Here is a 17,509-nt window from a genome sequence, read left to right as displayed (position 1 = left end):
CTATACTCTATAGACTATAGCCTGCCCTTAATGGGCGAATAAAAAAATATCAACAGTGTCAAACTGAAAAGTCAAAACAAAGCGATAGCAAACGAAATTCGAATTTCGAAAGGGCGGAGCCGCGGGCGGAACATGGCGTGTTTCGTTTTTTGAATTAACTACTTTATATGTATAAATTTATTATTTAAAGCTAAATTTCCTAAATGCTAATACATACGTCTTGTACCTTGAATACTTGACAGAGGGAACGGTCCGAATTCGTAAGAACTGGAAATTTAACTCGTATTCAAAAACTTATGGAACAGTATAGTTTGTAAAAGAATAAAACAAATGATTCGCCTGTGAATTAAAATGAAGTCGTTACTCTATTTATTTGTTTTCACAATTTCGTGTTTATGTAAGTAAATTATCTATCTGGGATTGTGTTTTATTAGTGTTATTTGCGTTTGCCCAAAAGTATGTTGCTGATTCAACTACACCTTTGTTTTTAGTAACGCCGATCTCATCTGAATGTGAAATCCCAATCGTATTGAGGAATTCGTGGTTTTCTTTTGAAAATGGACAGCAAACTACTACTGACATCAATGCCAATGAGATGACTGGAAGGTAAATATTAAATATATGCTTCTAAGAAATAAATATTTAGTTAGCTACCCACCCCAAACTATTATTAATCATCAGTGTTCTAAATGAATAAAACTTTCCTGGATAATGTGAGGCTTGATTTTCCCAAACATAAAAGATGCCATTAAACCAGTGACTACACTTATATTTTGTGAAATGTATATACAATCCTTTATTCTTTCATCTTCAATTATTGTGCCAAAACTCTTCCCACTGAGCCAACTGAGTTGAAACACTTACTCTAAATGTGTTGGCACAAAGCCAAGTGCATGGTTAAATATTGTAAAAGCCACATAATATTAAGAGTGTCCTTGTATATGGAGGATTAATCAGGCCTAGTCAAAAGCATTCAAAGAATGATATTATGCAGTAAAATGTTTAAGAAACCCAATAGAGGCTAAGTTCAATATTCACGGCTTATTGATGTTACTGTGTACCAGTGATTCCAAAGTGGTTGATATCAACCCATGGGGTTCATATTGGTTGGAAAACTGATTTTGGGGGTTGATAAGGTCTAAAAATTTAAATTTAACTCTACGTGACTTGGTAAGATGCTCTAAAAGTGTGTAAGTACTCTAAAGGAAGTATCATTGTTGTACTTTTAAAAAGTCCAATATATAATTAATGATTCATGGTTCTTGCTTGCTTCTGCACAGGCTACTATATTGTATTAAGTAGGCTAAGTTGTTGAATTATGTAATAGATAGATACCTGAGAGTTGAACAAAGCAAACAGAATTTTATGATGAGGTGGTACTCGAACGGTTAGCTCAGTTGGTTAGAGCACCGGCACGGAACGTCGAAGGTAGTGGGTTCGAATCCCGCATCATTCATAAAATTTTGTTTTTCAAAATTTATTTGTGTATTAATCGCAGAAGTGAGGGTTATCACTTTAAAAAAAACATAACATATTGTTTAGATTTACGAGAGCGACATCTCAAGTCAATTTCCTAATATGCAAATATTGGGGTTGAGCAGGTTATCAACTGTAAAGTAGATCCTGTAGATGAAGGCACAACCTGAGAGTTAAACAAAGCAAACAGAATTTTATAATGAGGCGGTACTCGAATGGTTAGCTCAGTTGGTAAGAGCACCGGCACAGAACGCCGGAGGTCGTGGGTTCTCGCATTGTTCATAAAATTTTGTTTTTCAAATTTCATTTGTGTATGTAATAGATGGCCTGGTTGAGTTTCTTATCAGTTCTTCTTCCAATGTCAAAGCCCCTATACTAACTGATGTGGCTTCATGACGTTTACCAACTGTTGTTGCAATATGTTATGCTATTGTCACTCCCTATGGTAAATAAGTATATTTATATTCTAATACTAGCTGCCCCGACAGACGTTGTTCTGTATTTAATAAATAAAATAATGTGTTTATATGTATTTGTCAATAATATATCATAACATCCAAAATTACTTCGTAAAATATGCACCCTGCTGTCGTAATGAAATTGTTTCACAGCAGAACTGTCAAACTGTGTGTCAATAAATTCTCTCATAGATATTATGTATGGAAAAACAAATTTGTTGTTTTTATTTAATTTAGCACCATTTTCCTATTTATTCACCTTTTAAACCTTCTCTGGACTTCCACAAATAATTCAAGACCTAAATTTGCCAAATCGGTCCAGCCGTTCTCGAGTTTTACCGAGACTAATGAACAGCAATTCTGTTTTATCTATATAGTTAAATGAGGCAATGACTTTATTTACTTTCCTTATAAAAAACTTGACATTTTCAACAGTGTTTTAAGAAATTTTAAGTTTCAAAAGATATGTTTTTGTGTTAATGTTATATACTCGTATACATTCCTATCTCCAACTTCTAATTACTGTACAATAAATTTTTATTTTTATGTATGTTACATTACAGGGGTGTTTGTGTGAACATCAAAGCTCAGTCCCAGTCAAACTATACAATGGTGTTTAAGTACACTAAATGTTATTATTGTGTGAAACTTATTGTGAGAACTGTAAATGTCCTTGAGAAAATTGAGACGCCATGTGTGAACCTGGCACCAAATGAGGAACCTACTGTTGACAGAGTCTGTAAGGATCTTAATCCGGACCAATATCTTATTACATTGTTTGCAGAAAATTTTGTTCCAGTAAGTACTTGCCTTTCTTAAACAAAACAATAATCATAGCCAGAGGTTTTTAATGGTGTTAAATTTGTAAAATTGCAATTATATCTATGCTGTAGTAATTGGTTTTGAATAATAATTTATGTATTTATCATATCTATTCCTTTCTGTGAAAATAATTGTAAAAGAAGTATTTATTAACATGGATTAACTCATGATTTATCGTAATAGGTCTACTACACTCACCCCGATGAAAGACCTCCGAATAATCCAAAACTAGTCACGAAATTACATCTTAAAATACAAAATTCCATAGTCAGCAATGTAATTATGTTGTTTAGGATAATACTTTTATTTTTATTTTAGGTTAATTGTCGGTCTTCACTAGAAGGTGTATGGCAGTTTGCGTACCAAAACAGGTTTAGATTCACTGGTGAATGCAGCAATCCAGAGGCTCAGATAAGGTCCTGCCAGACAGCTGGTACACAATTCTTGATCACAAACCAGAAGTTTAACATTACATACAGAAAATGTCCAGGAATGTCAGGAACATTTGACGGTGTTGTGGAATTCAGTTGTTTAGGTAATTTATTCCGACATTACATAAAATAATTATTTCTACCAACCAAATTGTTGAATATATATAGTTAACTTTTAGTTAAGTAGGAATTCAATACAATCGCTGTGGCCTGATGTGCTTAGTAACCAATGAGTTAACTAATACTCTGTAAGGTTTATTAGAGGCCGCTCAAGGAACATGCGCTGCTGGGCCATTGCAGTCACGCGGGCGATTGTCCGCAGCTCATGTGACAACGAGCGTAACCTGACAACGAGCGTAACCTGACAACGAAGATTAAAAATATTTTTATTTATCGATAATAACTGTAGAATTTGAAACCAAGTCTTGGTTGCTTAGTGTCGTCTTCGTCTATAGATGTCGCAAACGAGGTGCTACTCTGAATTTGAAACTTTTTAAGATTCCCACTAAGAAGGGTGTGCAAGGTGTGTGTGTCTACCATTTGCAGAATGTTTTGCTCGTCTCAACGCCGTTATTTGTGACTTAATTAGGTCTCTAGGTGGTCGTCTTCGTTCACCCACTAGTAATAATTATAGGATTTATAATGTATAAACTGACAGACACTAAAGAAAAAAATGTTGTCAATTTACTTTCAGGACACTGGTTTGTGAATAAAAATCAATTCTTTGCTGTGGCGAATACAAAGGAGTCGCGTAAAGACGAACGTTTTCGTTGTTTCTTAAGAAACAGAGATGATGATTTGTACATTGGAGCCTCTATAACCCCGCAGTGCAGTACTTTGAAAACAGTAGAGAAGTCCCCAGAGAGATACCGTATTACACCAGTAAAGGTAATTTTTTATGATTGAATCTTTACATTAAATTCAAAATGGTTAGATGATATTGTCACTGAAATATTAACAATATTTTACTTATTGTATTAATTTTGAAATGTTTTAATTTCAGTCTACCTTCAAATGTATTTCACTATTAATTCAATTCACTATCATTATGTTTGCACAGTATAATAAGAAAATGTTTTTTCCAGGCAGAAGTCGTAGAACCAGGTTGTCGTTTGCCGAAAAATTTCTCTGGCGATTGGATAAATACCGCTAATATTGATGCTGATGTGTTCATTAATGAGACGCACATTATAGAGACTTATTATCCTGATGAAAGTCGGTACCGACGCACAATTTATGTATGCAGGTATGATATTTCACTAATTACTACCTAGTAATAACTTGATATATTATGTTACTAAATAATGCACATATACAGGGTGTCCCAAACTTATGGGACATGAAGGGAAAGTGCCTTAAATATCGAAAATAGGCTATTTTACTGAAAGAAGACTTTGTTATTTTTAAAAGTTAGTAATTCTGCATTCAAAGATTTTCTAAAAATTACTTGCCTCGTCTGGGAATCGAACCGACTGAAATGTAAAAAAAAACTACTACTACTTTTATGATGCCAATCGAAAGAATGGCCAAAAACTAATAACCCTTCTTAAGTAACATAGTATTTTAAAAGAAAGGAACAATGTAAAATGAATGTTTCCTGAATATACTGAAGCATGTATACAGGATACATGCTTCAGTATATTCTCCATATGTGAGCAATTTGAGTACGTGTGACGTATAAATTATTAGAAACAAAGTTATACAATGAATCGCTAATCGCGATATGCTGGGAAATGCATAAATTACCTGATTAGCGAGTTTGTGAAAATCATTCTCCGTTTTTTGTGCTATGTCACTAGCGCGCCGAAAATAAATCGCCTAAATTGAGTCAATTGGTTCATGTGGTCGTAGTCGCTCTCTCGATACGAAAAGGTACGCACGCGTTTGTTGTTGACAGAATTGCTTACAATCTATACTAATATATTCTTTCAGTGTTCGGTAGTCCATTTATCGAGGAAGACTATAGGCTATGTTTTTTTTTTCAAAATTAGGGATCCGTAATAAAATTGCTATTTTGTAACACAAGGAGTAAAATCGAAAACCTATTTTTGCGTGCGCTGCAAAAACTATTGACAATAGAACAAAATGATGTACAGGCTGTAATATAGGCAATATTTTATTACTTATAAAACTATCACGTGAATTATACTTTATATGGCAAAACAACGTTTGCCGGGTCAGCTAGTTTAATATATACAGCATTAAAATGCCGTCTTGTGTGAATGCGAAGATGCACTAATTACGCAAGTAAAAAAAGCAAAATTCATGAAATTACATACCATAAGTAAGGAATCATGAAATGAAGTATTTTATTTGATTTCAATATTTCTCTAAATAAAATAAATATGGCGGTACAACATCGCGTGCCGGACGGTATAGTGCAAGAGCCCGTGAACCCCAGACTTACGTTATTGTATAAAAGCTGAAAGTTTGTCAGCGCATGCTTCCAACACAGGTAAGAACGATGGACCATTATGGATTTTGGGTTACATTGGCTTTGGCAGGTAAACGTCACTAAAGGCGTGTAAAATACCGATCTAAATTATATTAAATAATACAGTGCGATTTTTCGGTATTACCTTCAGAATATTATTAAAAATCACGTTATTCATTGCCAGACACCCTTAATGTTCATGAAATTATAATTTTACTTACGTCACAGTATAAAAGCTGATTTTCATATATAATACTTGGGTAATAAGTTGATGATATTTCGTCATTAGCCAGACACTGTTGATAGTTCCAACCCCATGCCAGACAATCATAGTAAATCGCAAGAATTCGTGATAAGAATGACTTATGAAATAAACTTTTTGGCGCATACTTATATAACTGATAGTCTATGTAAATTTTGCAAACATTCTCAGAAAAGACATTCGATGCTACAACTACCTTAAATTGTTAAAAATTTCAATTTATTCTGTTGGCTTTAACTCATTTTCGAACATCTAACTCGTGACTGGTTGTTTGTTTCGAGTTTTACGCGTATATCCAGGATTCGTCACCTGATACGATGTTGTATACAGCATTTGAGGATCCTGCGTGGAATCTTTCGAAAGTTCTGGTACCAAGTAACGCGAGTCGCTTTTTGCTCTTCACAGAGCAAATGCGTTATCCATCGGGAAAACAACTTTTTTACACCTAATTGTTCATGCAAGATTATTTGTATTTGACTCATGCCAATGTATAAAATTGCCTGAATTTCACGGTATGTCACATGTCGATCTTCCTCAATCAGCTTACGCACAGCATCAACGTTTTCTTTGGTGACTGCGGTTTTTGGACGACCTTGGTCCACGTCCAGACACGTCCACGTTGAAATTCAGCAAACCAGCGATAAATTGTGGTATTAGATGGGGCTTCATCGCCTAATGCAGAAATCATCCGGTCAACACACTGTTTTGTATTAAACCACTTCGCAAGTCATAATAAATCATTGCTCTAGAATTTTCTCGAGTCAATTCCATTTTCTCAACGACTAAACAAGTTTGACAAGCACTTGTGACAAGACCGAGAATCTTTTTTTAAATAAATAAATGGTATTCGATTAAAACCAAGGAGTTTTCAATTAAAAAGATTTAAATATGACAGGAACAGTGGAAATATTCCATTCCCGATACTTTTAATGCAGCCTATGTATTCCATATGAAAATCAGCTTTTATACTATGACGTAAGTAAAATTATAATTTCATGAACATTAAGGGTGTCTGGCAAGGGGTTCCCACGATATTAAGTGTCTGGCAATGAATAACATGATTTTAATAATATTCTGAAGGTAATACCGAAAAAAAATTATTATTTGATATATTAAGATTACACACCTTTAGTACCGTTTATCTGCCAAAGCCACTGTAACACAAACTCCATAATGGTCCATCGTTCTTACCTGTGTTGGGAGCATGCGCTGACAAACTTTAAGCTTTTATAAAATAACGTAGGTCTGGGGTTCACGGGCTCTTAGACTATAAGTCGAGTGAGACTCGACTACCAAGTCGAGTCAAGTGCCTAACGAAGACGCAATCAGCAAGTTAGATTTATCTCTTTCTCGCTTACGATAGTTGTATCATGCTATGCTTCTTTCAGATATAATCGTAATGTAGTGTGCTATTGAAATCTTGAATGATTAATGTGTGCGTAAGTGAATTATTTTTAAGCGTCGAATTTAGTCTAGGTAACCTATCTATACTTTTAAATGTCATTGAGGTATCACAGTAACGTTGCTTGCCTTTTAGTGTGGATCTTGAGTCCCAGCACGCCGCGTATCGCGGATTGCAGAGCGGGCTTACAAGTCGATATCTGTCCTTAGTGCACGCGGAAAAGTTGATGCGCGCAGCATGTGTTTATTTTACTTTTGTTTTAATGATGTCTATATCGAAACTTAAACGTTTACAATATTTACAAAGAAGCGTTTTTTTTGAAGAAGAAAGCACGAAATTATATAGACGGTGAATACGTAACACTATTAAATTAAAATTTGTAACAAAAAAGTTAGATTATATGAAGAATTAAGACGATAATCGAGAAATTTTAGATATTAAAAGATATCGAACAACATTGTTTTTAGAAATTCACAGAGAATTATTATTCCATCTAAAAAATTGTTCCTAACTTTAATGTAACTTTTTTATTAGAGTTCAAAAATTACATCATAACATAATATGTAAGGTAGTGTTCATAATCTTCAACAGGAAAGTCATTAATTTGCGATATTTCACTTCACTATCCGCGAGCACGGACTAGTAAAAAAAGAAGGACTCCGCGCCGTGATATTAACAAGTGTAGCACCTTTATGCTAGTGTGTGTGCGGTTACGGGGTATACCAGTTACACAATTTTTTCTCCCTTAAATAATCATATATCCACTAATACTTTAATATTATTGTTTTTACAATTTTTCACAACGCACGACGGCATTTTTAAAATATTTTGTTGCGATGCAAACTGATCTGTCACAGACGATGTCAAATCTCATAATGGCGGCCGATCGGCTTGTATTAGTGTAATTGCTGGCTTGTTATGGTGCCTCACTGTTATGTAAAGTGACACGGAGTCCTTATTTTTTTACTCGTCCTTGTCCGCGAGTAAAAAATAAAATAACACTTATTGACGAGCGCATCCGCCAGTAGAATGCGCCGTGAAATGTGCGCGACCGCTCGCATTCCGGACAAGTTCAAACATGTCGAACATTTGTTTAATGCTGTTCATTCCGTCTGCTGAGTGCGCCGCCACTCAGGACGCAGCCTTAGATTAGGCGTACTCGTTTTTAAGGTACCCACTACCCATGTCATGTACCCAAGGAAGTTCGTTTTGGTAGTAGGCATATGGTGAAAAGTTTCATGTAGGGGGTGAATATGATATCCAAGTCTGAGTCTTGTGGAGTGAAGAGCGGCTCGAATCATCGACGATCAAGTCATCTCCGATCGGCTTGATTCGTTGGTATTGCGTAGAGATGTGGGTTCGCTCTGCATCTTCTACCGCATTTATCACGGGGAGTGCTCAGAGGAACTGTTTGGGTTGATTCCAGCGGCCGAATTCCACCACCGGACCTTACGTGCCAAGTACTATCCGCATCACGTATGGCATTCCACAACCGTGCGTTTCGTTAGAAATTTCTTCCCTCGCACAGCCACTTTGTGGAATCAACAGATACGACTTGGGACCTTCAAGAAAAAGCATACTCCCACCTTAAAGGCCGGCAACGCATTTCTTGACACACCTGTTGTTACGTATGGAGGGCGGTTGCCTCACCTCTCCCCATCCCGTGAGCCTCTTGCCCGTTTGCCCCCTCTTATATAAAAAAAAGATACTTCCCCTGATAAATGTGGTAGAAGACATACAACATAATGATGTTTGTATGCACCAAATCGTTCAACATAACCAGTTCCTCAATAATTCGAGCAGCTTTGCGTTAGTTTTATAATATTGACCGGTTTGAAGTAGTGTCTTGCATTATTGGAGACCCCCAGTTTCCACAGGTTCAGATTTGATTTTGCCGTCAAGATGCCATCGGGATCAGCTCTAGATTTGGAGACCTAGCCGAGACTCACTAGGTGATCGGGTTATTGTCAAAAAGAGGTGATCTGACAAATTGCTTTTTTTTTTTTTTTGGTAAATGCGCAAACTTGGTTATTCTAAGAGATTAAATTGCAGATTCACGCTCATGCTCTTAAGATTAATTCGGCTGATGCCAAATTTTATGGGCGGGTTTTTTTTATTTATTTATCGAGTGGTGTTCTCTGATCATTCGTGAAGGAATCAAAATGGTGTCTAATTTTTTTTTTACAGAGAACAAAGAGACAGCAGGGTGATGATGGCCCGGCTCACGGTGGATGGTTGCCAGAAGGATTATGTTTGTTATGATTTTGTACCACAACATCATAATGTCATTAGGTGAGTAAACAATAGAATTCCTTCAGAATGTTAAAATAGTCGATTATAACAATTAAATATCTGGACTACGACGATCCTTGCTCGGATTTTTACGAATGTACAAAACTTGAACAAAAAAGAAACTAATAGGACATCTGGATTCGAACAGGGGTCTTCTGCTTTCCGGATCACCCAATGTCCCATCTGATCTATTATAGTCTTGTATATAGTGGCGAAATTTACCTTTGTATTCTAATGTTATTGTAGCTGTTTCTCATTGAAACGCTGATAAAACTACATTTTTTAAAATTGAAACCTAGATAGATCGATTTCTCGCCCCCGAAACTACCTGTATACTAAATTTCATTAAAATCGTTGGAGCCGTTTCCGAGATTCAGATTATATATATTATGTACAAGAATTGCTCGTTTAAAGATTAAAGATATTAGACAAATAAAATTTGAAAACAATTTTATGAACGATGCGAGACTAGAACCCACGTTCTCTTACCTTTTCAATATTTATTTGTGTATTAATCCTAGATGTGAGGGTTATCACTTTAAAAATATAACAAATAATATAAGATTTTGTTTCATGTTATTGGTTTTAAGACTTTTATCATCGCGGAACTTTAACATTGTAATTATCACGATATATATTTTATTAATTTGATGCCGATATTTCGATCCAATTGCATGAATTGTGGTCGCGGCGGATGAGTACCGGTCATAATAATTCCAATCATGAAATTGGTGATTACCGTTTTAATTAAAATAAATAAATTCATTTACATATTATTTTTTGGTAATATCAAATAAGTTTTAAATTTTTTTAAATTACATTTTTAATTTTATGAGAGGAAACAAGCAAGATGTTTCACTGATGGTAAGTGATACGCCCTGTCTATAAAAATGCAGTCCCACTCAGTATTAGGACCCATTACGATCGTCACCGTGAGTCTGGTTGCTTGGTAACTTAACTAACTACACTCAGCGGCACAATTAACCTTGATTTTTTACGATTTTGGTTAAAAAAAAATTGTGGCCTTACTTGTGAATGTTATTTTATAACGTAGGTATATTGAAGTAAAATGAAAGATAATATTGTTTTTAATTATTACGTTTATTTATAAAAAAGTCTGAAAAACACTTTGACCGTAAATTAACAAATGTGATGAAATGGCTTAAAAATAAAAAATCTGCTGAATAAATGAATTCTAATAGTGCGTATTTCCACCTCTAGCCCTCATGACTTCCATCAAACGGTTTGGCATGCTGTCGATGACATCTTTGATCTGTTGTTGTGGAATGTTCTGCCACTCCTCAATCACGGATTGTTTTAATTCATCTATGGTGGTTGGAGCTGGTATGCGGCTTCGAACACGCCTTTTTAAATTGTCCCATATGTGTTCAATAGGATTTAAATCTGGGCTCCGGGATGGCCATGTTAATTTTCGAATGCCGACGGTATCCAGGTACGCGGTAACAACTCTAGCAACGTGGGGGCCAGCGTTGTCCTGCATTAATAAAAAATCTTCGCCAATAAATGGAGCAAATGGCATTACATAAGGTTCCAACACTTGTGTTACATACCTCTGAGCATTTATTCCACCTCTTTCGAAGATAACCAAGTCGGTGCGTGCTTCGTAAGTAATGCCGCCCCATATCATGCCTTGTTAATGCCTTTTAAACTGAAATACAAACAGTGCTTGCACACTAATTGCTTGGCGGCAGAAGTATGTGCCGCTGTGTTACCCATCTAGCCCGCCCTGTGACAGAAATACTTACTTAGTAATAAAATGTGGCTACTTTTAATTTAGAGTTAAATAAAAAAACAATTTTATTGACAGATATCGCAGGGGCTTGGCGATGACCCAAAACAACTTCCACACAGTGTGTTCATGGGTCCAATTCCAGAACAAACGCAACTGGCGCTACGACATATTCCTAAAGAAGGATCCCTCACCAATCCGTTGCCCGGTTGCCGGCAAATTTAACTTCACACAAAAGGGAGATGTTAGATTTGAAAGCAGAATTCTGGGTGGTGTAACATTAAGTCCACGACCAAATCTGTACTGTAAAATAAATATAAGTGATTTCTCGGCATGTGACGTTGAACAGAAGACCATTGAGATTAAGGAAAACTATTGTTTGTCTGTGGATCACTTGGGTCGGCCGGTGGACATCTACAGTGATCCCGATTACAGAATGAAGTGTATAGGATATTGGAAAGAGAATCTCAAGTCATATTTGATAACTTATGACGAGTTGGACCCATTCTCTAAATATCGCTGCTGGGTTTATCAAAGAGCTGATCTTAACAGGCAAGTATTTTTAATGTTGATTTTTTTAAGTGCTAGTTAACTTAACAGGGATAATTAATTTTATGCTTGGGAAGTTCGTTTTCTTTTTAACCGACTTCAAAAAAGGAGGAGGTTCGCAATTCGTCGGTTTTTGTTATGTTTGTTACCTCAAAACTTTCGAACCGATTTTGATAATTCTTTTTTTATTTGAAAGCTGGTGCTTCCCGTGTGGTCCCATTATATTTTGTATCTGACAGTGGCATCCATAAGAAAACCATAAGTCTTAAATTTGCTATGCATACGTATAGCAAAGTGGTTGATAAATTTACGAATAACTCAATATTGCGCCAACCGATTTCGATGATTCTTTTTTTATTGGAAAGGTTATACTTCAAAGATAGAGAGAATTTAAGTCATCTACCATAACATAGTTATACTCAAGTAATTGTCGTAGTCGAATATGATGATCAATGGGACTCCTTAACGACTTACAGTATGGGTGCGATCTGTGGCAGAATTTCTTACTATCTGTAATCAAATTGCAAAGCGCTTACGTCCATTGCTGCATTGAAAAATTTAGTATATCTACACATATTTAGACCAATTTGTTAGTTAGTATACTTCAAATTCACTAAAAATAAAAAATATTTTAACAAAAAAACAACCGACTTCAAAACAATAGATATAATAATGCACTAAAAAGTATAAAAATAATTGCGAATTTTTATACAATCTAATTAATTAATCTAATTCTAGTAACGATTATTGTAATTTTTGGAGTCTGTGTCATCCAAGATAGGTTTTGTAACTACATACATAGTTATAGGTGAGATGTGCTTGAGCTGTGAGGAGGTGAGAGCGGGTCGCGGCGGGTATAAATAAAAATTTTTGAAGTCGGTTGTTTTTTTGTTAAAATATTTTTTTTATGGAAGAGGAGGACAAAATCTGGTGTTAATTAATGTAACTGTTAACCACATTCTCTTGCAACACCAGAGGAATCACAGGATTATAAGTTTTACACAGTGTAAAGCTTTCAGTTGTTAATTCTTAGAACATTTTAGGGTTTTTTATCTGAACAGTTAACAATTTTATATTACTCAGACGCCGCAGTCTGTCTGTCCGCGGGCTGTATTTCAAATACTGCAATAGATACCTGAAATTCAAATTCAAAATATGATTAAAATCACTTATTGAACGTCAAAAACTACCACCCATTTAAAAGAGACTGCCTTAGAACTGAGAAGAATGGGCGCAAGAAACTCAGCGGGCTTTTTTTTTAATATAAAATATGGATTACAATGTGATATCGTACAATAAACATTTATAATTAAAGAGCCTGAGGATGTTCGCTTTATTCCCAGTCCGTGGTGTCATTAAGCTATAGTAACCTTTCCCACACAAACGTTTTTTAACAATTCTTTTAAATTTCGTAACACATTTGTTTTGTACATTTTCTGGGATCATATTGTAGAAGCACATACATCGCCCAACAAAAGACTTACTAACTCGACCCAACCGAGTAGTAGGCATAACAAGTTTATGTTTGTTCCTCGTGTTAACATTATGAATGTCACATTATCTAGAAAATTCCTCAATGTGCTTATGAACATACAGAACATTATCAAAAATGTATTGAGAAGCTTTGAAATTTTGAACGACTGTTAGTATTGCCTTATAACAACACATAGTAAAAGCCAAGATTGCGAGTTATAAGGTCGATGCATAGCGATTGCGTGATGCCCTACGTCTATGTCAATTATCAATATTAATGACAGATTGATGACAGATGACAGATGATGCTACTTAACATCAGATGGACTGATTATTCCGTCACGATGAAGAATATCATCACATTTTGATTTTATCTTACAGTATGTTCTAACAAAAATGACGCAGTTTCTGAAATATTTTTTAGTTGTTTAATGCCCTTTTCGTGTCTGCGCGTGGATTTTGATTTCTTCTTTACGTTTTCTAAAAAGCAACTCGCCCACCCACAGAAAACCAGTGAAAGAGAACAAATTCCATACTACACGGTATCGTTCAATTCTATATTGGTAATTACATTGAAAATTATTTTTGCATTATTTAGCTAATCTCTTATTCGTCATCGTCAAAAGCTGTACACAGCGTACTATGATTTTAAATCACGAAACTGACCTTCAAAATCATTAAAGGAATTAAATCATGGAAATATGAGGTTGTAGAATGCTGCGCATGTTTTTAAATCTGGTCCGGATTAAAAACAAATGAGGTATTTTCATTGTCAGGAAGATCGTGAGACGATATCACACGGCTTGGTTAGCAGTAGCAAGGAAACTATTTCATTTTCAAAAATAAAATCTTCATTTGAATTCGTTGTAATTTGAATGTAAACGGTAATTATAAGTCAATCAAATTATGATAGCTCGAATCCTTTATCGCATGTCTATACAACTATAATATTGAGTTTTGCCTAATCAATCAATTTGGTTTGCTATAAGGGGTAAAGGATTAAATTATCTCTAACGGCATTTGAATCAAACTTTCAGAAATCAAAGCAAAGTCGGTCCGTGCCGTAACGGGAAAGAGCTCTCTTATTATGCCATTTTCCTTTAGGTCTTCAATAATATCCCGGATTTTGTTGCACGATTTCGTCGGGATATTTTAATTTAATTTATAGCTCACCTATAGACCCGATTTCCAGATGTAAAATTATCTGTTATTATTATTCATATTGATAAGGTCGATATCTAATTCAAAAGCGGATGTCAAATTTATATATTCATTAATTAAAAAAAAAACTCGCGATTAATTGTACTCGCTAAGTCTAAAAATCTATTAAGATGCCAAACTGATTTTCATTATCACTTACAACATCAACTCGAGCTCTAAGCGAACATTATCAATATCAACTATAGCCGTAATGCCTCGTTTTGATCTGGGGGCACGGCAGTGCCCCTGCCAAGCCGAGCAACAACAAGTGGACCTTAAGTTAGACCTTCATAAATAACAGTTTCATGTTTACAAATAGCTATTTGTATTTAAATCGTATATATTTCAGATATATCTATAATAATATATTCATTTTAACGATAAACTAAAACATAAATATCAATAGTTGCAAACATTTGACGGTAGGTGGCGATTTGCGCCCATATACACGTCCAATAACTCTGCTATATTTTAATATGAATAAATAATGTACTAATTATCAAATATACCTACTACTTTGTGAAAATTATAAACTAAATGATATTGTGATATCTTCACTTATAAAGGTAAATTTAAAATGTATATATATAGGTCGTGCATTACATCAGGTTGCTATAAAGTGTACACATATTACTGTTCATAACCAGCATAGGTCTATTAGATATATATATTATATAAAAAAACATATTTATTATTCTTTTGTAGAGTTCTCATGTCGCAAGCTCTTGGACCCTACTGTGATTTAAAACAAGATGTCACCTCATGGAACTACACGGAAGGTGCAGCAGTAGCTATTGAAATGGAAGAATACGAAAGAGAGAGAGACCAGTGTCCAATGCATTTTGATGATGGCAGCGACCCCTGGACTTCTCAAGAGAATTACCTTAAACTTTTCAAGTTTAGTTATTCATTTTGGAGACATAACGGGGCTTCAGTCATTCGAACATCTGATTTAATATTTGTCATAGCTTTAATCCCATTCTTAAAGTGCCTTATTTCATAGATATAAGCTAAGTCTTATAAATTTTATTTTTGTTTAAGTAAATATTTTAGAGTTCACAAATTATTTTTTTTTAAATATGACACTGAAATTATAAGTTCACTTGGTAATTTTATAATATGAAGTTACATGTTAATTGTATAGAACTTAACTATTAAGAGCTTGTTCTCTTGAACTCTAAGACCTGACTAATAATAAGTGAATGTATTGTGTATGGTTTAAGAAATTATTGTCCTAAATAATTTTTTATCTGTTTGAAGAGGATAAGTATTTTTTGTAAAGTAGTAGTACATTTAAAAGTGACTTTCCTTTGTAACTATTCCGTCCATATTTTACTTTATACAGTTTTTAGAATAGATGTTTAAAACATTTTTGTGCTTTTGATTTCAAAACACTATCCTAGCCCTATTTAAAGGAAATAAGCACACTTACGGCCTGGCCACGGGACAGTCGCCATAGCGAATATTCGCGCGGTGCGAACGGCGAAGCGTCTAGCGACTAGAATAAATGTATTGAAATGTTCTGATCAAGCTACGTGCTGAGGCGAATAACGAAGTGAAATTTACCGAGCGACCCGCACGGGCGACTAACTCAACCGTGGCTGTTTTCGACGCGAATAAACTTTGATACTTTTATTTCTGAAGTTCTGGCTAGGCCAGATATTTCAGAATATAATCGAAAGTTTCGATACTGATTCTGGTATACTCGAAAAAAATTCTGGATACATTCTGTACCTATTTCCCGTAGTTCTTGTGTAATTCTCCATCTATACCCCGATTTCTATTCAAATCATGAACTCCACAATTTCTACAAAATCGTTTTGAACCAAATCTATTACTTTCTAAGCAATATCGAGATAACTTTGATAAGGACATCGCTCTTTGCCGATCTGGTCGTGGCGGCAAATGTGTCTGCCCGTGGCCCTCAAACTGTGCCGCGCGGATGGTCGGCCATCCCACCGCTTCTCCGTTCGCACTCCACATCCCCGTGGCCAGGCCGTTAAATGAACCTGACAAAAGCTTCTTGCCAATGATAATAATAAATAAATATTGACACACTTTTACACAAATTATCTTGCCCCAAACTAGACATAGCCTGTACTATGGGTACAAGACAACGATATATTTAATACAATATACTTAAACATACATAAATACTTATGAAGATCCATGAGTTGGAAACAAACATTCAAAAAAATAATTCAAATTAAAAACAAACACAAATAATGAACTAATAGAGATATCTATTAATTATTGGATTGTTTTAAGTGGTAGAAAAAAGTTTTTCGTCCAGCACACCTTCTATTTATCTTAAACTTTACTACATAGAAAAATCACACGAAAAAAAAAGCTTGATTAAAATGATAAAATATAAGACCGTTAGCCTTTATCACTGATTCAAAATACCAGGGAGCATTCTATATATAAATTAGTTAATAAAATATATGATTTCTTTATATTCTGGAGTATTTTTTATTCCAAATTATATATACACTGGAGAGCAAAAAAATCGACTCAATTCATACTTTCGCACTCAAAGTGCTCTAGGTTTAAAATTAAGACCTAAATCTCAATTTAGGTCTTAAAATCTTTAATTTCTAGATGTTAGCTTTATAATGAGTACAAATACTCTTATCTTGCACAATTTTTTTTGAAAAATAAATGATTTTAAACTTTGCGAGTACTGAAACTTGAAAAATTAAGGATAAAAATTTAAAAGAAAAAACAACATAACATTTTAAAATAAACTTTATTAAACATGATAACAGCTTTAATGCCTGGTGTTACCACCTCTTGCTCTGATTACAGCTTCTAATCGGTTCCTCATTGATCCAATGAGGTGCTTCACTACGTCTTGTGGTATGCCCTCCCATTCTTCGGTCAGAGCCGCTTGTAGTTCAGCTCTTGAATCTGGTGCAGGATCTCTAGCCCGGACTCTTCTCTTTAGCTCATCCCATAAA

The 17,509-nt window shown here is 34.9% G+C and overlaps 1 protein-coding gene across 1 annotated transcript; it reads left to right on the top strand.

The window, feature by feature from the left end:
• The first annotated feature begins 81 nt into the window (after positions 1 to 81).
• Positions 82 to 15,715, top strand: LOC126968263 (uncharacterized). The gene is made up of 9 exons (XM_050813150.1): positions 82 to 397; positions 492 to 606; positions 2,498 to 2,732; positions 3,075 to 3,291; positions 3,882 to 4,075; positions 4,273 to 4,433; positions 9,473 to 9,577; positions 11,406 to 11,879; positions 15,255 to 15,715. Exons 1-9 carry the CDS (start codon positions 352 to 354, stop codon positions 15,550 to 15,552), a joined length of 1,845 nt encoding a protein of 614 aa, XP_050669107.1. The 5' UTR covers positions 82 to 351; the 3' UTR covers positions 15,553 to 15,715.
• The last annotated feature ends 1,794 nt before the right edge of the window (positions 15,716 to 17,509 follow it).

This window comes from Leptidea sinapis, chromosome 15, assembly GCF_905404315.1.
Source record: "Leptidea sinapis chromosome 15, ilLepSina1.1, whole genome shotgun sequence".
In the NCBI taxonomy this organism is placed as follows: domain Eukaryota; kingdom Metazoa; phylum Arthropoda; class Insecta; order Lepidoptera; family Pieridae; genus Leptidea; species Leptidea sinapis.
This window is presented reverse-complemented; position numbering and strand designations above follow the sequence as displayed.